Source organism: Panthera onca, chromosome C1 (assembly GCF_046562875.1).
Source record: "Panthera onca isolate mPanOnc1 chromosome C1, mPanOnc1 haplotype 2, whole genome shotgun sequence".
In the NCBI taxonomy this organism is placed as follows: domain Eukaryota; kingdom Metazoa; phylum Chordata; class Mammalia; order Carnivora; family Felidae; genus Panthera; species Panthera onca.
In genome coordinates, this window is record NC_138346.1 from 70,321,352 (window position 1) to 70,347,800 (window position 26,449).

Below are 26,449 nucleotides of genomic sequence, written 5' to 3' on the forward strand. Positions count from 1 at the left end.
CAGCTGTTACCTGTATTCAGCTTTTCTATTGTCTTTTTAGTCTCTATTTCATTTATTTCTTCTCTGATCTTTATTATTTCCTTCCTTCTACTAACTTTGTGCTTTGTTTATTCTTTTTTTTTTCCTAGTTCCTTGCAGTAGTAGAGCTGCATTGTTTATTTGAAAATTCTTATTTCTTCAGGTAGGCTTACATTTAAATTTCGCTCTTAAAACTTCTTTTCCTGCATTCCATAGATTTTGAACTGTTGTATTTCCTTTTTTATTTGTCTTCAGGTATTTTTTCATTTTCCTTTGATTTCTTTGTTGAACCATTCAGTACCATGTTGTTTAATCTCCATATATTTGTGATCTTTCCCGTTTTGTTTCTGTAATTGATTTTTAGTTTTATATCATTGTGGTCTGACAGATGTTTGATATAATTTCAATTAAGTTTATTGAGACTTGTTTTCTGGCCTAAAACGTTATCTATCCTGGGGAATGTTCCATGTGCACTAGAGAAGAATATATATTCTGCAAGTTTTGGATGGAATGTTGTGTATATATCTACTAAGTCCATCTGGTCTAATGTGTCTTTTAAGGCCAATGTTTCCTTATTGCTTTTCTGTCTGGGTGATCTATCGATTGATATAAGTGGGGTATTAAAGTCCCATACTATTATTGCATTGCTGTCCATTTCTTCTTTCGTGTCTGTTAATATTTTATTTATAGATTTAGATGCTCCTATACTGGGTGCATAAATATTTACAAATGTTATATTCTTTTGTAGGATTGACTTCTTCATCATTATGCAATGCCCTTCTTTGTCTTTTATGATAGTCTTTATTTTAAAATAAATTTTTTTCTTTATTTTTGAGAGAGAGACAGAGGACAGAGTGCAAGTGGGGAGGAACAGAGAGAAGGAGACACAGAATCCAAAGTGGGATCCAGGCTCTGAGCTGTCAGCACAGAGCCTGATGCAGAGCTTGAACTCATGAACCACGAGATCATGACCTAAGTTGAAGTAGGGTGCTTAGCCAACTGAGCCACCCTGATAGTCTTTATTTTAAAATCAATTTTGTCTAATATAAATATAGCTACACCAGTGTTCTTTTTGCTTCCATTTGTATGGACTGTCTTTCTTCATCCCTTCACTTTTAGTCTGTGCGTGTTGTTAGATCTGAAGTGAGTGTTCTGTAGGCAACATATAGATGTTTATTTGTGTTTGTTTTTTTGTCCAGTCAGCCACTCTAAGTCTTTTAATTGGAAAATTTAGTTCATTTACTTTTAAAGTAATTATTGACTGGTATGTACTTAGTATCACTTTGTTGATTGTTTTCTGGCTGTTTTTGTAGATCTTCTGTTTCTTTCTTCTTCTCTTGTTTTCTTTCCTTGTGGTTTGATTTTCTTTAGTGTTATGTTTGGATTCCTTTCTCATTGTCATTTGTGTATCCATTATAAAGTTTTCCTTTGTATGTACGTATGCATGTATAGAATTTTATTTCGTCTCTTAACTAATTATTATAATTTTACTACCTTCTGTAGCTTTATAAGTAGTGTAACTAATTTTATTATATATTTACATTTGCCAGTGAGATTTTTAACTTCATATGCTTTGTTGTTACTAGTTTGTGCTTTTTCTTTTCAGCTTAATGGAGTCCCCCTAACATTTCTTGTAAGGTCATTTTAGTGATGATAAACCCTTTTATTTTTTGCTTACCTGGAAAACTCTTTATTTCTCCTTCAATTATGAGTGATAATCTTGTCAGGTAGAGTATTCTTGGTTGGAAGTTTTTTCCTTTCAGCACTTCGAATATATCATGTCACTCCCTCTGACCTATAAAGTTTCTGCTGAAAAATCAGCTAATCATCTTATGGGGAGGTTCCCTTGTATATAACAAGTTGTTTTGTTTTGTTTTGTTTTTTACCGTTTTTGATATTCTCTCTTTGTCTTTAACTTTTGACATTTTGATTATAATGTGTGTTGGTGTGGATCTCTTTGGGTTCATCTTATTTAGAACTCTCCATGATTTCTGGAGCTGGATGTCTGTTTCCTCCCCCAGTTTAGGGAAATGTTAAGCCATTGTTTCTTCAAATAAGTTTTCTATCCTTTTCTCTCATCTTCTTCTGGGACCCCAATAATGTGGATATTATTTCACTTGATGTTGTCCTACAGGTTAAATGATCAAGCTCTTTAGCTTTCAAAGTAACTGATTAATTGGTGCTAATGTCCTACCCCCACATTTATTTTATTATAGCTTTAATTTACCTTATTGTTTTTGGAAAATTTCAAACTTATGCAGTATAAGCAAAATCACGTAATAAACCCTATTTACTCATCAGCCAGTTTCAACAATTATCAATAGTCAGCCATATTTGTATCATTTATACTTCCACCAACATGTCTTTTTAAATTTTATATATTTTTTCTTTTAGTTAAATTTTATATAAATTGAAATCACAAATCTTACCTGTACCATTTTGACAATTGGACAAACCTGGATACCACACACCCCTTTAACAAGATAGGATATTTCTATCTCCCGAGAAAGTTTCCTCCTAGACTATCTCCTCCCTTCCTCTTCCAAGGACAACCACAGTTCTGATTTTTTTTTAACCTTAGCTTTGCCTGTTCTTGAACTTCTAAAAATGGATTCATACAGTATCCAGTGTTTTTATGTATATAGCTTCTTTTACTCAGCATAATATCTGTGAAATTCATCCATATTGCTTCCAGTATCAGTTATTCATTCTTTTTTTTTTTGTTATTGTTTAGAAGTATTCCATTGTATCAATTCCACACTACAATTTGTCTAGTATTTTGCTTAGGTACAGACAATTGAGTTGTTTCCAGTTTTTAGTTATTATAAATAAAGCTGCTGTGAATGTTTTCATACATGTCTTTTTGTAGATAAATGTTTTCATTTCTTTTGGGTGAAATTACTAGGTAAAGGGTAGTTGTTTATTTAGTTTTAAAGTTTAATCTTTTCCCAAAGTGGTTGCACTGTCACTTCTTTTTAAATTGAATTTTTTTTTTTTGTTATTTTGAGTAGGATCATTAAATCAAGTAAACAAAAAAACCCCACAGTGTAACAAGTATACGTTGAGAAGTATTCTTGGCATTGTATTTCTGTCTACCTGATTGTTTCTTGCTGCCTCCTACGGGTAAGGGCTTCCATTAGTTTCTTGTGCATTCTTCCAGTTATTTTAATTTTTTTAATTTTTTTTAACATTTATTCATTTTTGAGACAGAGAGAGACAGAGCATGAATAGGGGAAGGTCAGAGAGAGAGGGAGACACAGAATCCGAAACAGGCTCCAGGCTCTGAGCTGTCAGCACAGAGCCCGACGCGGGGCTCGAACTCACAGACCACGAGATCATGACCTGAGCCGAAGTTGGACACCCAACCGACTGAGCCACCCAGGCGCCCCCTTCCAGTTATTTTAAATGCAGTGATGAGTAAATAAACATATATTTGTCCCATTCTCTCTCCTAACACAAAAGTGGCCTACTACGTATCTATAATGTACTTCCCTATTTCCACCTAACAACATATCTTAGAGTCTACATTGGTGAATAAAGAGCTTCTTCTTGTTTTTTTTCTGAATTCTGCTCTATTGATGGCTCCTTGGATTGTCTCCGACTTGTTACTGTTATACACAATGCCACAATGAAGAATCTTGTACCCACATCATTATATATATGTGTGTGTGTGTGTGTGTGTGTGTGTGTAGGAATAAAATCGGGACAAATTTTCAGAATGATGCATGAGCCTTACTAGGCCAAGGGTTATAGGTATTTGTATTTTGTAATATTGTCAAATTTTGCCTACATTTTGTAACATGATGCACTCCCATCAGCAATGCAAGAGAATTCCCTTTGCCCATAGTCTTGCTACCAGGGTAATACCATGAACCTAGATCCTTTCCATTCCCAAATATCGCAACCCAACCATTTGGAACAGCTGAGGAAAATCAACATGCAAAATTCCCATACTCCATGATTTTGTCAGGTGAGGTCCTAAGAAGAATTCGATACATAATTTGTGAGGCCAAGTGCAAAATAAAAATGCAGAACCCTTGGGGTGCCTGGGTGGCTCAGTTGATTGAGCCTCCGACTTCAGCTCAGGTCACGATCTTGCAGTCTGTGAGCTCGAGCCCCGCGTCGGGCTCTGTGCTGACAGCTCGGAGCCTGGAGCCTGCTTCAGATTCTGTGTCTCCTCTCTCTCTGCCCCTCCCCTGCTCATGCTCTGTCTCTCTGTCAAAAATAGAATAAACATTAAAAAAAATTTTTTAAGTGCAGAGCCCTTGATCAAAAGTCATTAAGAACTTCAAGATGATGAGAGCAGAGTATTAAGCCAAGCATGGGGCTCTCTAAACATATGGCTTAATGCAACAGCATAGGTTTTAGGCCCATAAAAGTTATCCCTGGTCTTAATCATCATAAAGAAAGCAAGAAATCTTTGAATAAATACCTTACTTTACTTTAAAACTTGATGTACATTTTTGTACTCTACTCCATACAATAATTATGTTTTATATTACATATACCAAGTCAAGTTGACCTTTCAGGAAAGTATATCATAGCTATTATGTGGCAATGCACCCTGGCAGCCACCAGGCACCTCCCATATAGTCTGATGGCAGAACTCTAGATGGCATACCCCAGAATTTCCCTGCTCCTAGATAAGCTATTTAGCACTAGTCATATAAATACAAGGACACCGCTTTCTCTGCCTTACATATGAATAACTGAATAACTGCAACAATGGGAATTGAAGGCCACGTAGAGGCTGGCGTTGGGACAGTCATTGGAAGAAGATCCACAAGTCCACGTTGCACTTGATGTTTGTCTTATTTTCTGATAATACAATGTCCATTAGGGAGCCTGCTCTGCCCCTGCTAGGTAGGAGAGCAGAGCCCTATACAATGAGGCTCATAACGCTTCTGCATTTTCAGAATGCTTATTATTATGGTGTTGGGGACAGCCCAGAATCAGTGTTGGAGGGCTGGAGATGAAGCTAGAGGAAATTTCCTGAAAGAACTTGGCATAGGCACTTCTGAAATAACAGAAAGCAAATGCGGTGGAGGGAAACAAGTTATGTAGTAAGATATTGAGAGATATTGGAAAAGAACAAAGCCAGGGACCGCATTAAGGATTTTATATACATCATCCACAGAGCCCCCTTCTTAGGACTGCTCCACAAACAGGTAACACCTGAAAAGGAGGCCAACACAGAGGGATGAAGAGACATCTGTTCAAATAGGCAAAGACAAAAAATAGAACTGAATGTATAGTCAATGTACTCATGAGGACTGAGGTAAGAGAGAAGTAAACTAATCCACACTTTCAAGCCATTACTGTATTTATAAGTGTTATTCCACGTGTCCTGAGGAAGGCCACCTTTCTCTGCTCTTTCACCCCCTCTGCTGGTGGTGCTAAGAAGTAGTCCTCAGGTGAAAATACCAGCACACACCGAGAAGAAGGTGAAGAAAATGAGATGGGTATTTTATACAACCAAGCATCTCAAACTTTAATATGCATATTAATTGCCTGGGAATCTTGACAAAATGCAAATTCTTACTGGGTAAGTCTGGACTTGGGCCTGAGAGTCTGCATTTCTAGCCAGCTCGCTCCTAGGTGATGCTGGTTTTTGGACCACACTTTGATTAGCAAGGCTTTATACCATCGGTAATCACCAGTACAAACCCCTTTCCTGAGGTCTCCCAATTTCACATAGAACTGATCTCTGTGGCCGTTAACTGGCTTTACATCAAATAGTGGGTCCAAACCGTGATCAAACAGTTTAAGTTCCCTGGGAATGTTTCTCCAGCTGCTTCCACGATTTACTTCTGTAGAAGTCATTAGCTTTGGCATGCACTTGATGGTGTTCAAATATTGGAATCTAGCTAGGAAATGGTGCAATGATTTTGTCATATGGAATCACATTTTTATTTCACAACAGTCATTTAACCAACCCTCTTATTTTACAAATGAGGAAGCTGAGGCACAAAGAAAGGATGTGACTTGACCACAGTCACACAGCTTGTTGATAGCAGCCAGACTAAAATCTAATTACATTGACACTGTTCTCATGCCACCTGTCCAGGTCACTTCACATTTCTCTCTTTCTCTAAAGTGACCAGACTCGTGTCTGCTAAATCCTGTATATCTTTAAAGTCCCAAGTGGTGGGTCACAAAGCTCAGGAAATGTGACAATATGCATCTCATCTCAACAGTTTTCCTCACATTTTCTCTTTTGTGAATTAGTGTCCGGGTCTCTCATCAACAGTTAGTCTTTATATATCCATTAGAAGAAAAAAGAAATACTAGTTCCTGTCTTATTATCATTACCTATCTTGGATGTTTAATCCTCATTTTGCTGTATCCTTTCTGCCTGAATCCAATTTACCACAACAGGACACATTAGGTCTTAATCGATGTTTTAAAAAAATTCCTCTAGAAAATAGTACAAATAAATTTCGTAGGGTGGGGATGAGAAAATTCTGATTAAGTATGTGTCGAGCAAATGATTTATTACTTGGGTAGATGATAGAATGAACCGATTATTGCATTCAGATGAATGCATCATAACTAAACAACAAGCGGGAGGACTTGTAAGACCCCCAAATGAGGCCCTGCTCAAAGTGAGGTTAGCCATAGTCTGTGTAATTTCATGGGTTTTTTGTCTTCGGCATCAAAATTCACTTTAGAGTACTTAAGTGATTTTCATGCCTGACTGAGGGTGAAGGGTGAATTTCCAAACTGCCCTTTCCATTCCCAACAACAACAAAAAAAAAGCAAGAGAGTAAATAAAAAGTTTCCTGGTCTCCGAGGTCCCACCCAATATAAGCTTAGAATGCAGATGAGCAAAGTGAGTAGGCGAGTGAAATCGTTTGTAACAAAAACTCATTATTTACAGATGAGAAATTTATACTGTCAGCGTAATATCTGTGAGTCTAAACAACGCTGAGAGTATATAAATACAGTGCACTGTGCTGCAGAAGTACAGGGCTCAGGACACACACATCCAAAGTTCCGAAAAGAGGGTTCGCTCTCTCTCCACCTGCTCTGTTCCAGTCAAGTGTCAGAAGGTAAGACGAATCGGGAGTGATTGCAAGATTGTAAATCTTGTTTGGGGTACAGTTGAGTATTTTTATGGGGCAAAGTATTATGAATTAAGTGCTGTTCTTTCATCTTATACTTTATTAATCATAATACAGGGGGCGGAATCGAGATGAAAAAGTGATATAAAACGCATTTACATATATTTATTTCAACATAATGAAGCTGAAAAGTGCATTGGATAGATAATTCAATTTAAAGATATAAAATAGAAAGAAAAACAAAGATTCAAATCAATGTCCTTGTAAGATTTAACAGTTATGAGGACTGCATTTTAAAAGTAAATGGTTAACATTTTGAAAAATAAATATTTTGCTAGGGTTTGATAAATGTATATACTACTTTGAACAGAAGGCGCCTTTTAAATTCAGCAGAAATGTGTCCATTAGAGACGCTATAACAGCAATTGCTCCTTACCAATGAAAACTTATGGCTTTCCAAAAGAACAGAGTCAACATCATCCTTCAAATATTCAAATTTCTGATAAGTCTATCAAAAAATCAACGTCCGTGAAATCAGTTCACTGTAAATGAGACATAGCATATTTGGTGCAGAAAAAAATACAGTCAGTTATTAAGAAGTCTTTGGATGGAACTGAGTAAAACCACTGATGAATAATTACCTCCCAGGGATTGAAGACCAATAATAATAAATAATATATCTAAAATGTCCACATCCTGAAAGGAAATTTAGTAAGTCTCTTCAGAAAAAAACAAGGTGTTCTAAAGTACCCATTTAACTTAAGGACAAAGAACAATTTTACAAAGATCCTCAAAGGAGAAAATGATCAAGGCGTGTGTTTTTGCCATGTGCACGAAGGACTTAGCAGAGGAAATGAGCCAACCGGTTTGAAAAGGACTTATTTGGCCTACAACACCAATATATTTAGGGATATGCTATAATGTCACCTTACCTAGGTCTAAGGTTAATCTTTCTAAAAGGCTTCCTACACAAAGAATACTATCGTTACTATATTTTCCTTTGAATTTGAATGGCAATATGTGGTTCTTTAAAAAAACTGCAGATTCTCTCCTTAGACTGCCTGAAGGGGGGTAATTAAAATTCTTCTCTTATTGAGCAGGAGGTGGAGCTAAAATAACGTAAATATTTGCTTTCTCGGTAATGGTATTCAAACAATTAATCTGATTCTTCAAATGTTCACAATTCCATAGGCTTCCACTAAATGAATAACTGACATCTTAAAAATCAGTTCCTTTTTCAGTAGAACTCATTTTGTTGACTGTAGAGGACTGAAGATACTCACTTCCCTACAGTTGCTTCTCTTTCAGTTCCCACAGTGGCAAAATCCCACCTGTTCTAAATCTGCCTCTGTAAAACATACTAGAAAATATTTTTTGGATCTTTGCGTAGAAGGAATTATTTAGGACTAAACCAACTTTTTAAAAATATTTTTTAATGTTTATTTATTTATCCTGAGAGAGAGAGAGAGCACGCATGAGCAGGGGAGGGGCAGAGAGAGGGAGAGAGAGAGAGAGAATTCACAAGCAGGTTCCTCACTGTCAGCACAGAGCCTAAATGCAGGGCTGAAACTCATGAACCCTGAGATCATGACACGAGCTGAGATCAAGAGTCAGACACTTAACCACCTGAGCCACCCTGGCGCCCCTAGGACAACATTGACTTTTAACAGTGGGGCAATCCTAAAAAGAAATGCTTGCCACCATAATTTTTTTAAAAATTCCCCAAAGTATGAATTTACAATTGAGAATTATACTCAGAAGACACAACTTGCGTAGGTGACAAAGTTTCCTAAGTTTGCCAACTAGATGAACTGACCCAGAGCGAAATGCCAGATGAGGAACTTAATACTGATGAATGAAGAAGGATGAACCTGTAATTCCTAATGTGTTACTTTGTCTAACTGACCACTTAATCTAAAAAGACAGTATTTCAAAGAAAAAAAAAATACCACTGCAGGTACTATAGTCTGTGTGTTTTAGTGCCAAAGACAGATAGTAAATATGGCTAGGATGTTCAAGAAAAGATTGATAGTTTAAAATGTTAATATTTATAAAATCCTTATTTCAAACCAAATGCCATTTGCCAAAAGTACTCATTCAAATCATTTACGGATAAGCATAATCAAACATGGATTGAAATCCCCACTTCTCAAAGTAAACACGGTCGGTCTTAAAGGTAGCAGAGAGAAGCCCATGACCAATACTGGACTCAAAGGTTCCATTCGGTAAATAGAGAAGCGTGCCCTGTGGGGTCATGCTGCTCACATTCATATTGATCCCCATCCCGTCCACACTGCATCATCAGGTCCTTGGCATCCAATGGCTTCACAGGGCATCTGCTTGAGATACGAAGACAAGCAACCAGGTGTATCCCACAACCAAGCCTAGGGTGTCAGTAGCAGTGAATGACGTATCCTGGACTAAGTCCAATTATAAAACAACCTGGGGACTTCCAAGACTTCAGAAGCAAGCATTAATTTTCTTTATGACAGTGATCTCTTAGTTTCTTGGTTGTGATTGTTCAAGTTGCCAGAAGCATTAGTTTTTGTTGCAAATTGCTTGTCTTTAAAATGATTTTTCCCTTTAATTTAGAACAGGTCAAAGCACCCTAAAATACCTCAAATCTGTTGGCCGCTTTATAATTACAAAGTCTAGACCAAGTTACACTATTTAAAATATAAATGAATAATACATCTGAACCGACAGCTGGTATGCCAAGTTGTAGCCTGAGGCTGCTTTAAGATGGTTGAAATGCAGTATAATGTAAATGCTTGGAAGTGAAGGACTATTAATTGAAAGCCAGACTGATAGTGAAGGGGGTGGCATTATGGATAAAGTGCCATTCAGGCTAACCATATGTAGCATATCATCTACAGTAGATATTTTAAATGTTTATCATGGACATTTTTAATTTCAAGTCTGGAAATGAGCCTTCTGATCATTAACACAAGTGTCCTACACTAATGAAAGAGCTTAGTTGGTGGTACATAGCTTTTTTTTTTAATTGGGTGGAACATATCTTTTGTATCCTTTTTTGTCACCCCCCAAATCTGGGGAAAAATATAATCTACTATCTGAAATGAAGCAGGAAATATAATCAGAGTAAAGTTGATGACTAGCTTATACTTGCTATTTGTAATATTTACTTAGTTAAAATTGAACTAATCTAATTGGACAGGTTTAAATGTGGTTGCCTGTCTCCCCCCACCCGCACACCCCCCTCCCTGACTCTGTGTTCCCACAGGCAGCAAAAATGAAAAGCATTTACTTTGTGGCCGGATTGTTTGTAATGCTGGTACAAGGCAGCTGGCAACGTTCCCTTCAAGACACAGAGGAGAAATCCAGGTATTAAATCTCTAGACTTTAGCTAACATGATATTATGGTTAGAATACAGCCTGTTAAAACTATGATTCGTGAATAGGTCTCAGTAAAAGACTCTGCACATTTTCCAAATGTTCAAGGTATCATTGTGATACACGCTTTTCTGCAGTATAGATCAGAGTATGTGCTGTTTCATACCCAAAGGGGTGGGCAATGTTGAAAATTTATTACACAGTAAATTATAGCTCTTTCGAATCTTCAGTTGATCCTATCTGTACATTCATTACACACTGTAGAATAGACTATTTTCATGATTCATACCAACTTTGTGTCCTTTTTAAAAATAATGGCTAGTTGTTAGCTATAAAAGTCATATGTGTTCATGATAGAAACTATTTTAAAAACATGCAATTTCGTTTCCAGTGCTCAAACTTCATTATTCAGAGAAAACTGTTAATAATTTTGAAATTTGGTATATTACTTTCCTGTATCTTACGTGTATGGTGTATAAACGTATTCCAGATACTATGTTTTTTTTTTTCTCTTAGCATTATGTTGCTAGTTTTTTCTTATATCATTAAAAATACCTATTATATGTAAGACCTTTAATGCTTGCATTCTATTCCATCTCATAAATGTACAATATTTATTTAGCTATTCCTCCTTCATTGAACACTTAAGAATTCTTCAAATTTTCCCACCAAGAATACTGCAAATAACATTTTCCCCCCTAGACTTCTTACTATTTTCTGAGGATAGATTTCTAGTAGTAGAATTACTATGTCAAAGGGTTTTGAATGAGTCTAATTTTTTTATATTATCTTGCCAACTTGCTTTCCAGAAAAGTCACACACATACACATTCCCATCAGCAGTATAGAAATACTTCTCTCACACTATCCTCCCCAGTATTGAATCTTCACTAATTTGACAGGTAAAAATAGTATCTCATTTCTATTTCTGAGTATTAATCACATTGAATATTTCCCCATATTTACCATGCCAATGAACTGTTGATTTCTAGCATGCGTACTATCCACTATACAGTTTCAAATTACCAAGTGCACTTTTTCTTGTCTTTTTTTTAATGTTTTTAATCTATTTGAGAGAGAGAGAGAGAATGAGAGGGGGAGGGGCAGAGAGAGCATCTCAAGCAGGTTCTACCTTGTCAATGCAGAGCCCTATGTGGGGTTCAAACCCATGAACCATGAGATCATGACCTGAGCTGAAATCAAGAGTTTGATGCTTCATCAACTGAGCCACCTATGCACTTCTTTTGTCTTTCTTTGAATGTTTGTCTTTCTTCCAGCATTAGCTATCATATACCCAGGTAACTAAACTTTTTATATGAATATATGCAAAACAAAATTAGGAACATAAATCTGCTGCCCAGCAAATGATGTGGAATTTTTTACTCTTTTAAAATATTCAAGTCATTGATCTCTTCTGTCATTATTAGCACAATCATGAGTAGATGCATTAAGTGAAAAAAGATTTATTTAACCCCATTTCAGAAAAAAAGATGCCAGGTGAAAAAATCTATTACTAGAATTCAGAATCAGAGTGTATTCAATTCCAATACAACTATGGAATTCCCATGGCAAGCCAAGGTGTCTCCGAACTACCCACTGAAATACTCAAGGCACCTGCCTTCCAGCGTCATACGGTGCAGTATTTTGTAGAGAAGTACTATTGAAGTGATTCTACTCTTGGGGAGAGATTTAGTTGTGCCCATCACTGTTCTTTACAGATCATTCCCAGCTCCTCAGACAGACCCGCTCAATGATCCGGATCAGATGATTGAGGACAAACGCCATTCTCAGGGCACATTCACCAGTGACTACAGCAAGTATCTGGATTCCAGGCGTGCGCAGGATTTCGTGCAGTGGTTGATGAACACCAAGAGGAACAAGTAAGAGTCTGAACCTAGTCCAAAATTTGCACACAAATATATTACATAAATATGTCTAAAATTTCTCCTGACTGGTTTTTTTTTTTTTATCATGTTCATCACTTAGTGCACATAGGCTCTTCCAATTTCGGTGATTTTCAAGGTTGGTGATACTGTCCTTTGTATTATTCCTTGAACGTCCCACCCTCTCACCCCTTCAGTCCCCTTATCTACCCTCCAATGGGACTTAGACTTTATATTCCCACCTGTGGTCTTAGCAATATTTACCCTCTTGGGCCATTTTCCTTTAAAATCAGAAGTTGACTTTTGTGAACCTGCAAGATTAGGAATCTAATTTCTGACCAAAAGATACAGCGAATTCACCATTCCCTTGTAGGGTTCAAACTCATGATTGTGATCACATTCAAAGTATCCTCTAGCCAAGTTAATCATGGTAAGGAATGGAAACAGATGCAGTCTTTTTCTTGTAGAATACAATCCAAGATACACATTTAAAATTACAGCCTAGCTGCACAGCATAAAGAGAGAAGAAGGCAAATAAGAACACAAGCCTATCGTAAGGCATACATTTTAATGTCGGATTTTCTTTGACAGTGTTGGGTTTTTTGCTACATCTAGGCTACTGGAGGAAATCATCTGCAAGGGTTTCACAGAGATGGTGGAATTTCACAATTTCTTTGGAGGATGGCCCACAAGGGGAAGGGAGTTATGCATACAAAGTAGCTAAAGGAATCTAAAAATCAGGAAAGGGCATAGATTTGTCTGGATAGAATAGAGGTGTGCCTGGGTGGCTCAGTTGCTTAAGCGTCCAGCTCGGGTCATGATCTCATTGTTCATGAGATCCAGCCCCACACTGGGCTCTTTGCTGACAGCACGGAGCCTGCTTGGGATTCTCTCTCTCCCTCTCTCTGTGCCCCTTCTTTGCTCATGCTCTCTCTCTCTAAAAATAAAAAGAAATAAACATTTAAAAAAAAAAAGAAAAGAGAAGGGAGAGAGGAAGGGAGAGCAAGAGAGTAGACACAAGCCAACAGGAGAAACAGGAGAGACAGAGCGATTGACCAAAAGTTCTTAAGTGAAAGTTACAGCTACAGAAATGATGGTCATGGCCAGAAGAGACACTGGGAAAAGTTCCTGCCAAGGACTAGAGATGAGGCCTTTGGTAAAATGTGGAAAATCAGAAATTTGAAAAAAATGGAAACAGCTGTCCTCATTTCTAGAAAAAGAATGCTACAACTTGGTAAACTAATGTGAGACAATTATTTTCTTAGGCAGTTTCTGTTGTGTGTTTCAGATAAACCTTCTGGGGTAACACACATCAGGGAAACTGAGGGTGGCTCGTCACCCACCTACACAGAGCACTCTGCACATGCTTGAGGGTGAAATGGAGCCCTCTTCTTAGCTTTCCTCGTTGCTGGCCCATCACACGTTTCCTTTAGTCCATTATCCTGTGGTCCTTTTGCTGGATTTTGAGAGGGCCCTTGGCTTTCCCTAGAAGCATTGCATTAACTCTGACCCCATGTGGACTAATAACAAACAGCCGCCTTACCTGCAAGTAGCACAGCACGGTGCAGAACCCACTTATATTGAGACCGAAGTGAATGCAGCTTTAATAATCAATGGCACAGACAAGCAGGGGAGCCGAAAATGAGTAAGCCGATAGAGTGGAGGGGCTTTAGCCCGCTTTCATTGTTACTAGCCCTGTCCCATCATCCTTCACTCCAGGTAATTGATGTAGCTTCAGGATGATCCCCCGGCTACCCTCATCTCCCAAATCTCCCTCAGCCCCTTCTACATAGGATCCTGAACCCCAGGCTGCACTGTTTAAAGGTGAGAACCATATTGCTAAAGAGACAGATCTTCAACTTAACTTTCACATTTCGTTCAGGAATAACATTGCCAAACGTCATGATGAATTTGAGAGACATGCTGAAGGGACCTTTACCAGTGATGTAAGTTCTTATTTGGAAGGCCAAGCTGCCAAGGAATTCATTGCTTGGCTGGTGAAAGGCCGGGGAAGGCGAGAGTAAGTCTGTACATTCTTATTTAACATTTTTTTTTTTGCATGATGCTGAAAACTTAGACTACAGTTATCTATATATGGATCTGGATTACAGAAGCAATTAGTATAGTCTCACAAAGTGAGGAAATAACTCATATTGGTGGGAGACAGTCTACAAAAGTCTAGTCTGTTTTACTTTTGATAGCAAGGATTAATAACATTTGTAATTAATTATTATTCTCTATTAGAGTGGCATTGTAATTAGGGCATTCATTTGTCAATCCAGAACACTCTTGATAACAAGTAGAATGCTTTTTTGATAACTGTACGAAGACAACCGGCTTAAACAAGAACTGTCTTGGGAAAACTAGGTTTAAGGAAAAAGGAGACACAATGATGAAAACAGAAAGTCCGACTGCAAATATTTACACATGGGATCATATATATATGTGTGTGTGTGTCAGGATTCAGGTAAAAATGTGATGAAGACTAAAAGGAAGACAATTTAAGATGTGTAATGAAATGACCCTCAAAGCACAGATACGTGGGAACAGCCATAGATTTAACGATATGCCCATTTTTTTAATAGGGCTGTCATATAGACAATCACCAAATTGTCAAAGTTGAAAATGAAGCTAGAGCCTTTTGGGACTTTCTTGGAACTTACCACAACCAAACAGATTCCTGAACCATCTCATTTTCTCCTGATCATTTTGATTGACATTTGAAATATGAGAGGCAGGAAATTCATGTTCAACTCTTTTTTTTTTTTCTTAAGTGAGATTTAAAACAAGTTCACTGAGCCTTAAAGAGAGCTTAAGGCAAAAGGAAACTAGTATTGTTAGTGACTTAAAACATGATCAAACCGATGAAACTAATTGGTAAAATAGTCACTTACACTTGAGGATATTTTGTAGTGTTTTAATGTACCGCAAAAATTCCTGCCAGAGCAAACCATTCAAAGAGGAAATGTTATATGGACTAAACTTTAATCGGCTAATCCTGTACTTTGCCAGGCTGTTCAGACAATCACTAGTTTTACGAGACATCATACATTTTTCTGATTTATAGACGAATTAGTCTCAGTAATAACATCTGTGCTGCCAATACACTAAAATATTCGAAGCAGCCTGGAATATTGAGAAGGGCATGAAGCTACTCCTTAGGTCTGGTTTCAGTTCCCAACTCTGCTCTTTCCTACCTAAATCATTCCCTTGCCCACATGCAGGTTTCTGTGAGGCTTTTCATAGCAGGCCCCTCCCCCGGGAAATAGAAACTTACTGTTTTCTCAGTGACCCTCACACATGCTACCAGGGATAAGCAATCAATAAGCACTTACTTAAAACCTTTAACCACTCATTTGGCCCTTATTCCTTCAGTTTCCCAGAAGAAGTCACCATTGTTGAAGAATTACGCCGCAGACACGCCGACGGCTCTTTCTCCGATGAGATGAACACAGTTCTTGACAATCTTGCCACCCGGGACTTTATAAACTGGCTGCTTCAGACCAAAATTACTGAGAGGTGACACCATTTTAGTTAATTCTGAAAACCATCAAAACTTTCATAACTATTATCACACAGGCTACAGGTGGTTCCCGGTGTGGGGAAGAGGGTCTTTATTTAGTCTCTTGGTATATAATCAAAATTATGAATCCTTTAAGAAAACATTATTATATTCACTTTTCATCAGTAAGATTTATTCATTTACCCCTCTACTGCAAAAAGCATTTCCTGAGTGTCAATAAGGGATAAGGCATTAGGAACACAGATATGAATGAAACATGCAGATGTTAAGGCATTTGCATATTAATGTCATATTAAAAATTGCTATTTATGGTGACATTTTAGCACATAGGAAAACACCAGTATACATGGTATTATGTCCTTACTGTAATAAGCATAGTAGTAAAAGTTTAAACACCAAAACTTAACCACTTATTTTCATAGGTTATAATTGCTTTTTATAATTTTTCATAAACTTTATATTTCATCATAGGGGAACTTTAGGATAAGTCGTCTCTGCAAATGTTTGAAGAGTTGAAAAGACTAAGGGATTTATAAGATGAAAAGATTGATGAACAAATTTTATCAAAGTAAATCACTGAAATATTTCCTGGATAAGTTAACTACTAAGTGTCATCTAAGTGTCATAGCTATTGTTAAATTCACTACCTTTTTTTTTTTAATTTCTAGGAAATAAGTATGTCACTGTTCAAGATCACTTCACATCACCTGCCAGCCACATGGAATATTTGAAATTTTAAGTTCTGTAAATTTAAGAGATGTATCCTGAAGCCATATTGCTTTGCATGCTAATAAATAACTTTTCTTTTAATATTGTGTGACCAAAGATTGTAAACGGAATAAACCATGGTCAAAGAGTTGTTAAAATACCAGCTTTAAAATGTGGAAGTGCAGAATTCTCTCCTTTTCTTATTTTGGATGAAGTACCCTAACCTGCTTACATTTAGCAATGAAATTACTTTTCTGTGATGTAATTTGTACATATAAATTATTTCAATCACAACATATCTGCATTGTAATGATAAGATAAAGGAAGGACTAGTAGCCACAGTGGTGAAACTGGAAAGAGAAATTCCTTCTTGAAACATTTGTCATAAAAATGCTCTGCTTTCAATATATAAATGGTAGATAAATAAAATTTTCAAGCTTCTTTACCATTGTCTGCCTTCTCTCTTCTTCATGACCCCACTCCTTCCAAACACCCCTTCTTCCTAAGCTCATAGCCCATGAGCCAAATCTGGTGCCCAGACATGGCTTCACGATTTGAATGTCTGCACCGTGCTTTGTGGGCAACCCTGAAAAAATATATAAATGTATTGATTTCTGGCTTATCTTTAAAAATTAAATCATCAGTTGGGGCGCCTGGGTGGTTCAGTTGGTTGAGCGTCTGGCTTTGGCTCAGGTCATGATCTCGCTGTCCGTGAGTTCTGGCTCCGCATCCGGCTCCGCACCAGGTTCTGTGCTGACAGCTTAGAGCCTGGAGCCTGCTTTGAATTCTGGGTCTCCCTCTCTCTCTGCTCCTCCCCCGCTCATGCTCTCTCTCTCTCTCCTTCAAAATAAATAAAAACATTTAAAATTTTTTTTAAAAAATAAATAAAAATTAAATCATCAAGCAATATTAAGCTGCAAAACAAATCTCATCTGGAGCTAAGTATCAGTTATCTCCGGAAGAGTCACATGCTCATAGTCAATTTTGTTTATTTAAAAAAAAAAAAAAAAGCTATTGTTTTTCTGGTCTATATTTCATTTATTTCCACTCTGATCTTTTTTATTTCCTACCTTCTGCTAACTTGGGGCTTAATTGTTCTTGTTTTTCTAGATCTTGAGATGTAAAGTTAGGTTGTTTGAGATCTTTTGATTTTCTCAATACACACATTTATCACTTTAAACTTCCCCTGCTTTTGCAACATTCTCTGTATTTTGGTGTGCTATGTTTCCATTTTCATTTGTTTCAATATTTTTTTTTAATTTCCTTTTGGATTTCTTCTTTGATCTATTGGTTGTTCATGAATGTGTGCCTAGAAACTTCTCAGGTCTCCTTTGTTGATTTCTAGTTTCATACCACTGCGGTAAGAAAAGATAGTTGGTAGTTGGTATGATTTCTATCTTCTTAAATTTGGTGAGACCAGCTTTGTGGCCTATCATATGACCTATTCTGAAAAGTGTTCTATATGCACTTGAGAATAATGTGTATGCTGCTGCTGTTGGGTGGAATGTTCTAGAAATGTCTGTTAGGTTAATTTAGTCTAATGTATGGTTCAAGTTCAACATTTCCTAGTTGGTTATTGGTTTGGATAATCTGTCCATTGTTGAAACTTGGGTATTACAGTCCCTTACTACGACTATGATTATATTGTTATCCATTTCTGCCTTTAGATATGTTAGTATTTGCTTAATATATTTAGGTGCTCTTATGTAGGGTGTGTCTATATTTATGACTGTTATATCTTTTTGATGAATTGACCCCTTTATCAACATATAATGACCTCTTTTCTGTTACTGCTTTGGCTTAAAGTCTATTTTGTCGGATGTAAATACAGCCACCCCTACTTTCTTTTGGATTCCACTTGTATGGAATATCTTTTTCCATCCCGTCAGTTTGAGCCTATGTGTGTCCTTAAAGCTAAAGTGAATCTTTTATAGGCAACATATAGTTAGGTCATGGTTTTTAATCCATTCAACCTACTCCAGGCCTTTTGATTGGTGAATTCAATCCATTCACATTTAGAGTAATTTTTTTTTAATGCTCATTTAATTTTGAGAGACAGAGAGAGAGAGAGAGAGAGAGCACGAGCAGGAGAGGGGCAGAGAGAGAGGGAGACACAGAATCTGAAGCAGGCTCCAAGCTCTGAGCTGTCAGCATAGAGCCTGACATGGGACTCGAACTCACAAACTGTGAGATTATGACCTGAGCCAAAGTCAGATGCTTCACCAACTGATCCACCCAGGCGCCCCTAGAGTAATTATTGATATGGAATGCCATCTTATTCATTGTTTTCTGGCTGTTTTATAGTCCAATTGTTTTTTTCCTCTGTTTCTGCTTCCCTTTGTTAATTGGTGATTTTACATGTTTTTTTTTTCTGTTAAACAATGGTTTTATTAACATAAAAACATACATACCCACAAACTATAAAGTGCTAAGAAACTTAAATATTTAAGTCATAGCAAGCAGGTGGCAATTCAACATCCAAGGCCCCCAGAATGCTTGAAGGAGACCACAGCAGATTATACCTCCAGAGTTAAGAGGGCATTTTTAGAGGGGAAAGGGAGCCACATGTAATAGTTTTTCAAGCTTCCACTTCTCATCCAGCCTCATGGGAAGCATTCTCTTCAAGAGGAGGTATGCCATTTCATATTCCTCAAGCAGGTCAAAACTCTTGAAGACTAGAGGATATAAAGGAAAGAATTTTTCTATTTCTAGATCAGCATCACTCAAGGCAGGAATGGAACTTTTTGCTTTAACAGTCTTCCCAGTCATCTGTTTCACAGGGAACTTTGTCTATTTCTGTTTGAGGGCTCCATTAGTCTTTACTGACTTTTCTGTAGTTATGTTAACAGTTCTCAAAGCCTTTCTGGAAGCATTAGATAAGGCTGGTGGAGCACCAAACATTTTGCCAACATGTGGCATTGAAACCTGAGATCTCCCATTGAAGGCTCTGGCTTGAAGTCCAGATTCTAGCTTTAGCCCATCCTTAGGTGCTACACAGGTACCTGGATCACCATTTTTCCTCAACAACAAAGATCATAGCAGCCATTCTGGGTTAGGCAAGGCTCAGCCTCTTTTTCTGCTTTTGATTCCCCTTTCTTTATCTTTTGTGAATCTTCTCTAGATTTTTGCTTTGTGGTTGCTCTAAGCTTACATAAAAACATCTTATAGATAAAGCAGTACATTTTAACTTGACGGTGACCTTACTTAATTCACATTCAAAAGCTCCACCAAAAGCCCCACAAAAGCTCTAAATATATATATATATATATGTATATATATACACATATATATATATGTATATATATACATATATATGTATATATATATATACATATATATACATATATGTATATATATATATATGTATATATATACATATATATGTGTATATATATACATATATGTATATATATACACATATATATGTATATATATATACATATATATATATATGTACATATATATGTGTATATATATACATGTATATATATATACATATATATGTACATATATATATATATGTATATATATATATACATATATATATATATAGAGAGAGAGAGAGAGAGCATGCACAAGGGAGAGGGGCAGAGGAGAGAGAGAATCTTAAGCAGGCTCCAAGCTGAACCTGCTGCGGGTCCAAGCTGCAGCTGCTCCAAGCAGGCTTGGAGCCTGATGCGGGTCTTGATCCCACAATCCTTGGATGACGATATAAGAGCTGAAATCAAGAGTCAGACCCTCAACTGACCGAGTCACCCAGGTGCCCCCCTTTATATTTTAGGTGTCACAATCTACCTCTTTTTTTATTTTGTATTCTGCAGATGCTTTCTATTGCATTTTTCATTTCATTCACTGAATTCTTCAGCTCTAGAATTCGTTTGGTCCTTTTTATGATTTCTATCTCTTTGCTAAATTTCTCATTTTGTTCATGTATTGCTTTCCTGATTTTCTTTGAATTGTCTTTTTGTGTTCTCTTGTAGCTCATTGGGTTACCTAAAAATAGCAATTTAGAATTCTTTATCGACTAAATTGCAAAATTCTGTGTCTTTGAGTTCAGCAATTGGAGGATTATTGTTATCTTTTAGTGATGATATGTGTTCTTGATCCTTCGTGCTTCTAGAGTTTTGCATTGCTGCTTTCATATTCAAGGTAGTAGACACACTCTCAAATCTTTACTAGTTGCCTTCAAGTAGGATATACTGTTCATTGGTCCTATTATATGAGGGGCTTCTCTGACCTTTTATGGATACATCCACTCTACACTTCCTACTGCCTCTTGTGGAAGAATCTTAAGCTTTTGTGTCTTGTCTGGTTCTTATGATTCACCAGGCTGGCTGCTGGAAACCTATCTTCTGTTTTCCAAAAGGTGGCACTATAGCTCAAGTTTGTGATTTCTCCCTTGCTCAAAGACCCTGATCTAATTTTATGAGCGTACTCCATTTACCAGAGCTGGCACTCTCACCCACTGCACTGGGGAGCACACACCAAGGGACAGGCATAGAGTTGAGGGAGGTGTGGATTCAGCATTTGGGGTATTGAGAGAGCCTACAGGCCTGATGGAGATGGGGAATGTCCACCATGCTTTCTTGTATGCAAATCGTTGCCTTTACCGCTCCAAAACCAATGTACCCATGGGTGACTTAAAGGGCTCCATTTGGAACTAGAATTTGGTTTAGAAACTGTATCTTCATTATACCAGAGTCAAAAGTGTGAGAACATCGCTGTGAATGTTCCAGTTCAGCAGCAGCCTTCAGAACCATGGGATGTCCTCATACAAAAGAGGAGAGGTAGTCAGCTAAGAAAACTGGCACATGGCTCCAATGAATGGAAAAGGGAAGGATAAAACAGAGTATGTGAATCAAGCCCAAAGGAATGACAAAAGTCAAAACCAGAGAAGATTAATCTTCCCTTAAGTAAAAGAAGCAAACTAAGGGACAACATTGGGAAATAAAGCTAAGGAAGGAGTCATGTAAGTGTAGAAATGAAGTTGAATTATTAGTTATGTATTTGTTTAACTGTGTGTAATACAATCCCAATCACAGAGAGTTAACAATATAGGTGTTTGTTTCTTACAATACAAGAAATCCAGACATAGGGAGTCCAAAACTAAACACGTCAGTAATAGTACATGGTCTTTATCCTTCTGCTTTGCCATCATTAACAAATGCCTTTCCTCCCATGGTCACCTTAAGATTGGAAGGTGACTGGCCCATCTCCCAGTTTCCTGTTCATCTTCCGGGGAAAGATGAAGAAGAAAAAAAGTGAAAGATGGGCAGGAAGAGAGAGAGGAAAAAGAGGAAGAAAACAAGAATAAGACATATAGGAAGTGAGAATTAACAATCAGAAATACAATGAACTGATTTTGAGAAAGTGAAACACTCTCAGAAATCCTCAGATTTTCAATTTTGTCTTGCTGGCCAGAAACGTGCCCCATGACCACATCCTGGCTCTAAGGAAGGCTGGGAAATGCCTTTCAGCAGCATACAAAATCAGGATCATATTTATTAGGAAAAGGGAAAAAATGAATATTATGTAGGGAACTAAAATCAAAAAGCGTATTACCACAGTCAGGGTTAGATGCCCAAGCCTTAGTTTAGTGAGTGTCATCTTTGTAGTTTGAGGTTTTGTTGGCCTAATGTAAGTCCAAACACACTTACAAAAACAAAAATTCAGACTGCCCCTGAACTCAATGTGAGAAAAGTAAAACACCCAACAAAGAAATTATTGGAGAATATTCAATGAGACTCATACAAGCATTTTATATCTTCAATTATAAAACTAAGTTTAAATAATGGGAATACAGGAGTAAAGGATTCAAGTTGAATTAACCAGGCAGATATAAAAGAAAGCAGAATTGTGCTTTTGTCATCAGAAGGTAAAACTTAAGGAAAAACTATTACAGAAAGAAGAATACTTTAAGATCCTAAGTGTTATTGGGGACCCTGGGTGGCTCAGTCGGTTAACCATCCGACTTCGGCTCAGGTCATGATCTAGCAGTCGGTGAGTTCGAGCCCTGTGACGGGCTCTGTGCTGACAGCTCAGAGCCTGGAGACTGTTTCAGATTCTGTGTCTCCCTCTCTCTCTGACCCTCCCCTGTTCATGCTCTGTCTCTCTCTGTATCAGAAATAAATAAACGTTAAAAATTTTTTTAAAATAAATAAAGTTTATTTATTTATCTGGGAGAGACAGAGACAGCATGAGTGAGGGAGGGGCAGACAGAGAGGGAGAAAAAGAAAATCCCAAGCAGGCTCTGTGCTATAGCACAGAGCCTGATGTGGGGCTTGAACTCATAAAACTGTGAGATCATGACCTAATTGAAACCAAGAGTCAGACACTTAACTGACTGAGCCAACCAGGTATCCCTGAAAAACCTGTTTTTTAAAAAAAAAAAGTGAAAACATACATACTATAAGAAATGTTAAAGAGTAAATAATTATCAAAGTAAAAAGAAAATTTTTTAATTAAGACTAATTTGAACAACTCTATGTTAATACATTTAAAACCAGATTTAAAAAATACCTGTATAAAAAATATAGCTTACCAAAATTGTCCTCAATATAGATGGACAATCTAGAGAGATCATTTTCCACTAAATAAACAGAAAAAGGTTTTAAAGACGTCCCTACAAAAAACATGTGGACCATATAATTTCGCAATGGATTTTTACTTAACCTTGAAACATCAGATAATGAATACTATTAAAGCTATTCCAGAATACTGAAAACACAAAAACTTGTACATTCTTTTCCTGAAGTGAGCGAGTATAACATTGATAGTAAAATATGAAAACAAATCGCACAAAATTTTACAGATGAATGTCACTTATAAACATAGATTCAAGTATCTTTTAAAAAGAATCCAACTGTCCATTAAAAATACAATGTGGAGAAATTGGAACACTTGTGCACTGTCGCTGGGAATGTAAAATGATGTAGCTCCTGTGGGAAATAGTATGGCAGTTCCTTAAAAAGTTAAAAATAGAGTTATCATCAAACCCAACAATTCCACTTCTGGATATATACCACAAATCATTGAAAGCATGATCTCAAAGAGATTATTTGTGCACCCCTATTCACGGCAGCATTATCCACAATAGCTAAAATACGGAGACAACCCAAGAGTTTAATGACTGATGAGTGGATAAACAAAATGTGTCATAGACATACAATGGGAAATAACTCACCCTTAAAAATGAAGGAAATTTGGGGGCGCCTGGGTGGCTCAGTTGGTTGAACATCCGACTTCAGCTCAGGTCATGTCTCACAGTTTGTGAGTTCAAGTCCTTCATCGGTCTCTGTGCTGACAGCTCGGAGCCTGGAGCCTGCTTCAGATTATGTGTCTCACTTTCTCTCTGCCCCTCCCCTGCTTGCACTCTGTCTCTCTCTCTCTCTATCCCAAAAATGAATAAACACTAAAATTTTTTTTTAAAAAATGAAGGAAATTTCATGCTACATGCTACAACATGGATGAACCTTGAGGACATTATGCTGAGTGAAATAAGTTAGTCACAAAAAGACAAATACTATATGACTCCACTTTTAGGATGTACTTAAAGTAGTTAAAATCATAAAGACAAAAATTATAATGGTGGTTACCAAGGACTGGGGAAGGAGAGAATGGGAAGTTATTGTTTAATAAGTATAGAATTTCAGTTTTCAAAAAGTTATGGGGATGGAAGATGGTGATGATTGCAAAACAATGTGAATGAATTTATTATCACTAAACTGTATGTACACTTATAAATGGTTAAGATGGTAAATTTAATGTTACATGTATCTTACCACAATAAATGTGTGTGTGTGTGTGTGTGTGTGTGTGTGTGTGTGTGTGTGTGTGTTTGCGTGTGTGTAATGCCCAAGCTTTATTTTAGTGAGTGTCACCTTTGTGATTTGGGGTTTTGTTGGCCTAACTTAGGTCCAAGCATGTTTATATAAACCCTAGACTGCCTCTGAATTCAATGTGATAAAAGTAAAACATCCAACAAAGAAATTATTGGAGAATATTCAGATAAGACTCATTCAAGCATTTTATATATTTAATTATAAAACTAAGTTTACGGGCACCTGGGTGGCTCAGTCGGTTGAGAGCCCGACTTCGGCTCAGGCCACGATCTCACGGTTAGTTGGTTCCAGCCCCGCATTGGGCTCTGTGCTGACAGCTCGGAGTCTGGAGCCTGCTTCAGATTCTGTGTCTACCTCTCTCTCTGCCCCTCCCCTGCTCGTGCTCTGTCTCTCTCTCTCTCTGTCTCTCAAAAATAAACATTAAAAAATAATTTAAAAAAATAAAATAAATAAACTAAGTTTAAATGATGGGAATAAAGGAGTAAAGGATTCAGGTTGAATTAACCAGACAGATATAAAAAAAGTGATGCGGATTATGCTTTGGATATGAAGTAGTTCAATATTAGAAAGTCCTTTAATACAATTCATCATACTGATAGGCATGAGAAAACCATAATCTCCTCTCCATAGATGCCAAAAAGGCACACCACAATATTGAATCCTCAATCATGATAAGATAGAAATTGACGGATACTTTTTAAATATGATAAAACATATACTGGCCCAAAAGTCTGCAGTTTACTTAATGCTATATATTGGAGAAATTCCTATTACATTCAGAAACAAGGAAAAGACACCATTATTTTGGCTACTATTTAACACTGTCTTAAAGGTACTAAGAAATTGAAGAAGTTAAGGTAATTAAATAAGAGAAAGTGCACAGTGAAAAAGAATGTACTAAAACTATATCTACTTAAAGATGATGTGTTTATATATCTGAATAACTCAAAAGAATAAATGGAAAAATACTACAAATAATAAGGTAATTTAGTATATTAGAATGATACAGAATGAATATACAAAACCAACAACCTTCAGAAAGAAAAGAAAACAAAATGAATACATCAATTCTCATTAATTCATAGTAGTCATGTTACATAAAACCACGGTAAACACTGAATTAATGAACATTGGGCTGCTAGGGGAAATACAGAGCGAAGTTCCCACAAACCTCCATTTTTGTCAACATAAAGCCATATGCCTTATATAGGTTTGTTTGCCAATGTCCTTGTAAAACATACCAGTCTCATAAGCATTAAAAACCTCCTCTTCCACCTCGCTCTTTTCCTTGTAACACTTAGCAGGTATTTTAAAAATTCTTCTGTAGCTTCCTGATCTACATACACAACCTGCCTTGTTTACCTGCAGATTGACCATTTTCCACACCATACAACCTTCTGAAACAGAGCCAGCAGGCACTGCTGAGAAGGGTTTAACATTTTTCCTTCACCCTGGGTAACTTGACTGTGCAGCTCTTCAGCTTTCTGCTAAATGCTGTCCCCTATGGTTTTTTGTTTCTTTGTTTTTTGTTTTTTTAAAAAAGAAGTCACCAAAAAAAGTACAAAAATGTGGAAAGCATGACACTAAATAGACCATAAAAAAGACATTTATTTACAGTATGAGAGCTGAAAAAAGAAGGTAGAACATCACTTTTTTTTTTTTTTTTTTTAATCTCAGCTGGGAATGTCCATAGAGCTACTCAATTTTTCACCACGCTGTGAATGTCCATGAATGACCATGAAATTGCTGGATTGATTTTGGGATTACAAATAAAAGTTTGTGGGTGAATTTGCAAATATGGAATCAGCAAATAATGAGGATCACCTATAATAGAACCACAATAAGATGGCAGGTATAATCCCAAATATACTAGTTTTATACTAAATGTAAATAAACTAAATATTCATATTGAAGACTAAAGTTATCCAACCAGATAAAAAAAATGTCGAACCATTACCAGTGACATAGTCTGTACATAAAGACATAAGAAGTTAAAATAAAAAGACTATAAAAGTTGTAACATGCAAATGCTCACACAAGAAAGCTTGTGTTGATATAT

At 36.8% G+C, this 26,449-nt stretch overlaps 1 protein-coding gene, 1 long non-coding RNA gene and 1 pseudogene across 3 annotated transcripts in view; 1 reads left to right on the forward strand and 2 right to left on the reverse strand.

Moving 5' to 3' along the window:
• Window positions 1-26,449, reverse strand: part of LOC132670756 (uncharacterized) — a 108,572-nt gene that overhangs the window by 39,570 nt on the left and 42,553 nt on the right. The gene's annotated exons all lie outside the window — the stretch shown is intronic.
• Window positions 6,949-16,999, forward strand: GCG (glucagon). 2 transcript variants are annotated; one of them, XM_060621105.2, is made up of 6 exons: window positions 7,050-7,070; window positions 10,327-10,427; window positions 12,154-12,315; window positions 14,201-14,338; window positions 15,694-15,837; window positions 16,510-16,999. In XM_060621105.2, the coding sequence occupies exons 2-6, from the start codon at window positions 10,336-10,338 to the stop codon at window positions 16,514-16,516; spliced, it is 543 nt and encodes a 180-aa protein (XP_060477088.1). In that variant the 5' UTR covers window positions 7,050-7,070; window positions 10,327-10,335; the 3' UTR covers window positions 16,517-16,999. The 2 variants fall into 2 exon arrangements, with proteins under 2 accessions (XP_060477089.1, XP_060477088.1); XM_060621106.2 differs by lacking the exon at window positions 16,510-16,999 and having other exon boundaries at window positions 6,949-7,070; window positions 15,694-15,841.
• LOC144617312 (securin-like) lies at window positions 18,987-25,767 on the reverse strand (annotated as a pseudogene).

Bases quoted from the DNA above. Each gene is read 5' to 3' on its own strand.
- GCG (XM_060621105.2), top strand. From the start codon at position 10,336: ATGAAAAGCATTTACTTTGTGGCCGGATTGTTTGTAATGCTGGTACAA. The intron at 10,428-12,153 runs GTATTAAATCTC...TGTTCTTTACAG, and splicing joins GACACAGAGGAGAAATCCAG to ATCATTCCCAGCTCCTCAGA. The intron at 12,316-14,200 runs GTAAGAGTCTGA...CATTTCGTTCAG, and splicing joins ATGAACACCAAGAGGAACAA to GAATAACATTGCCAAACGTC.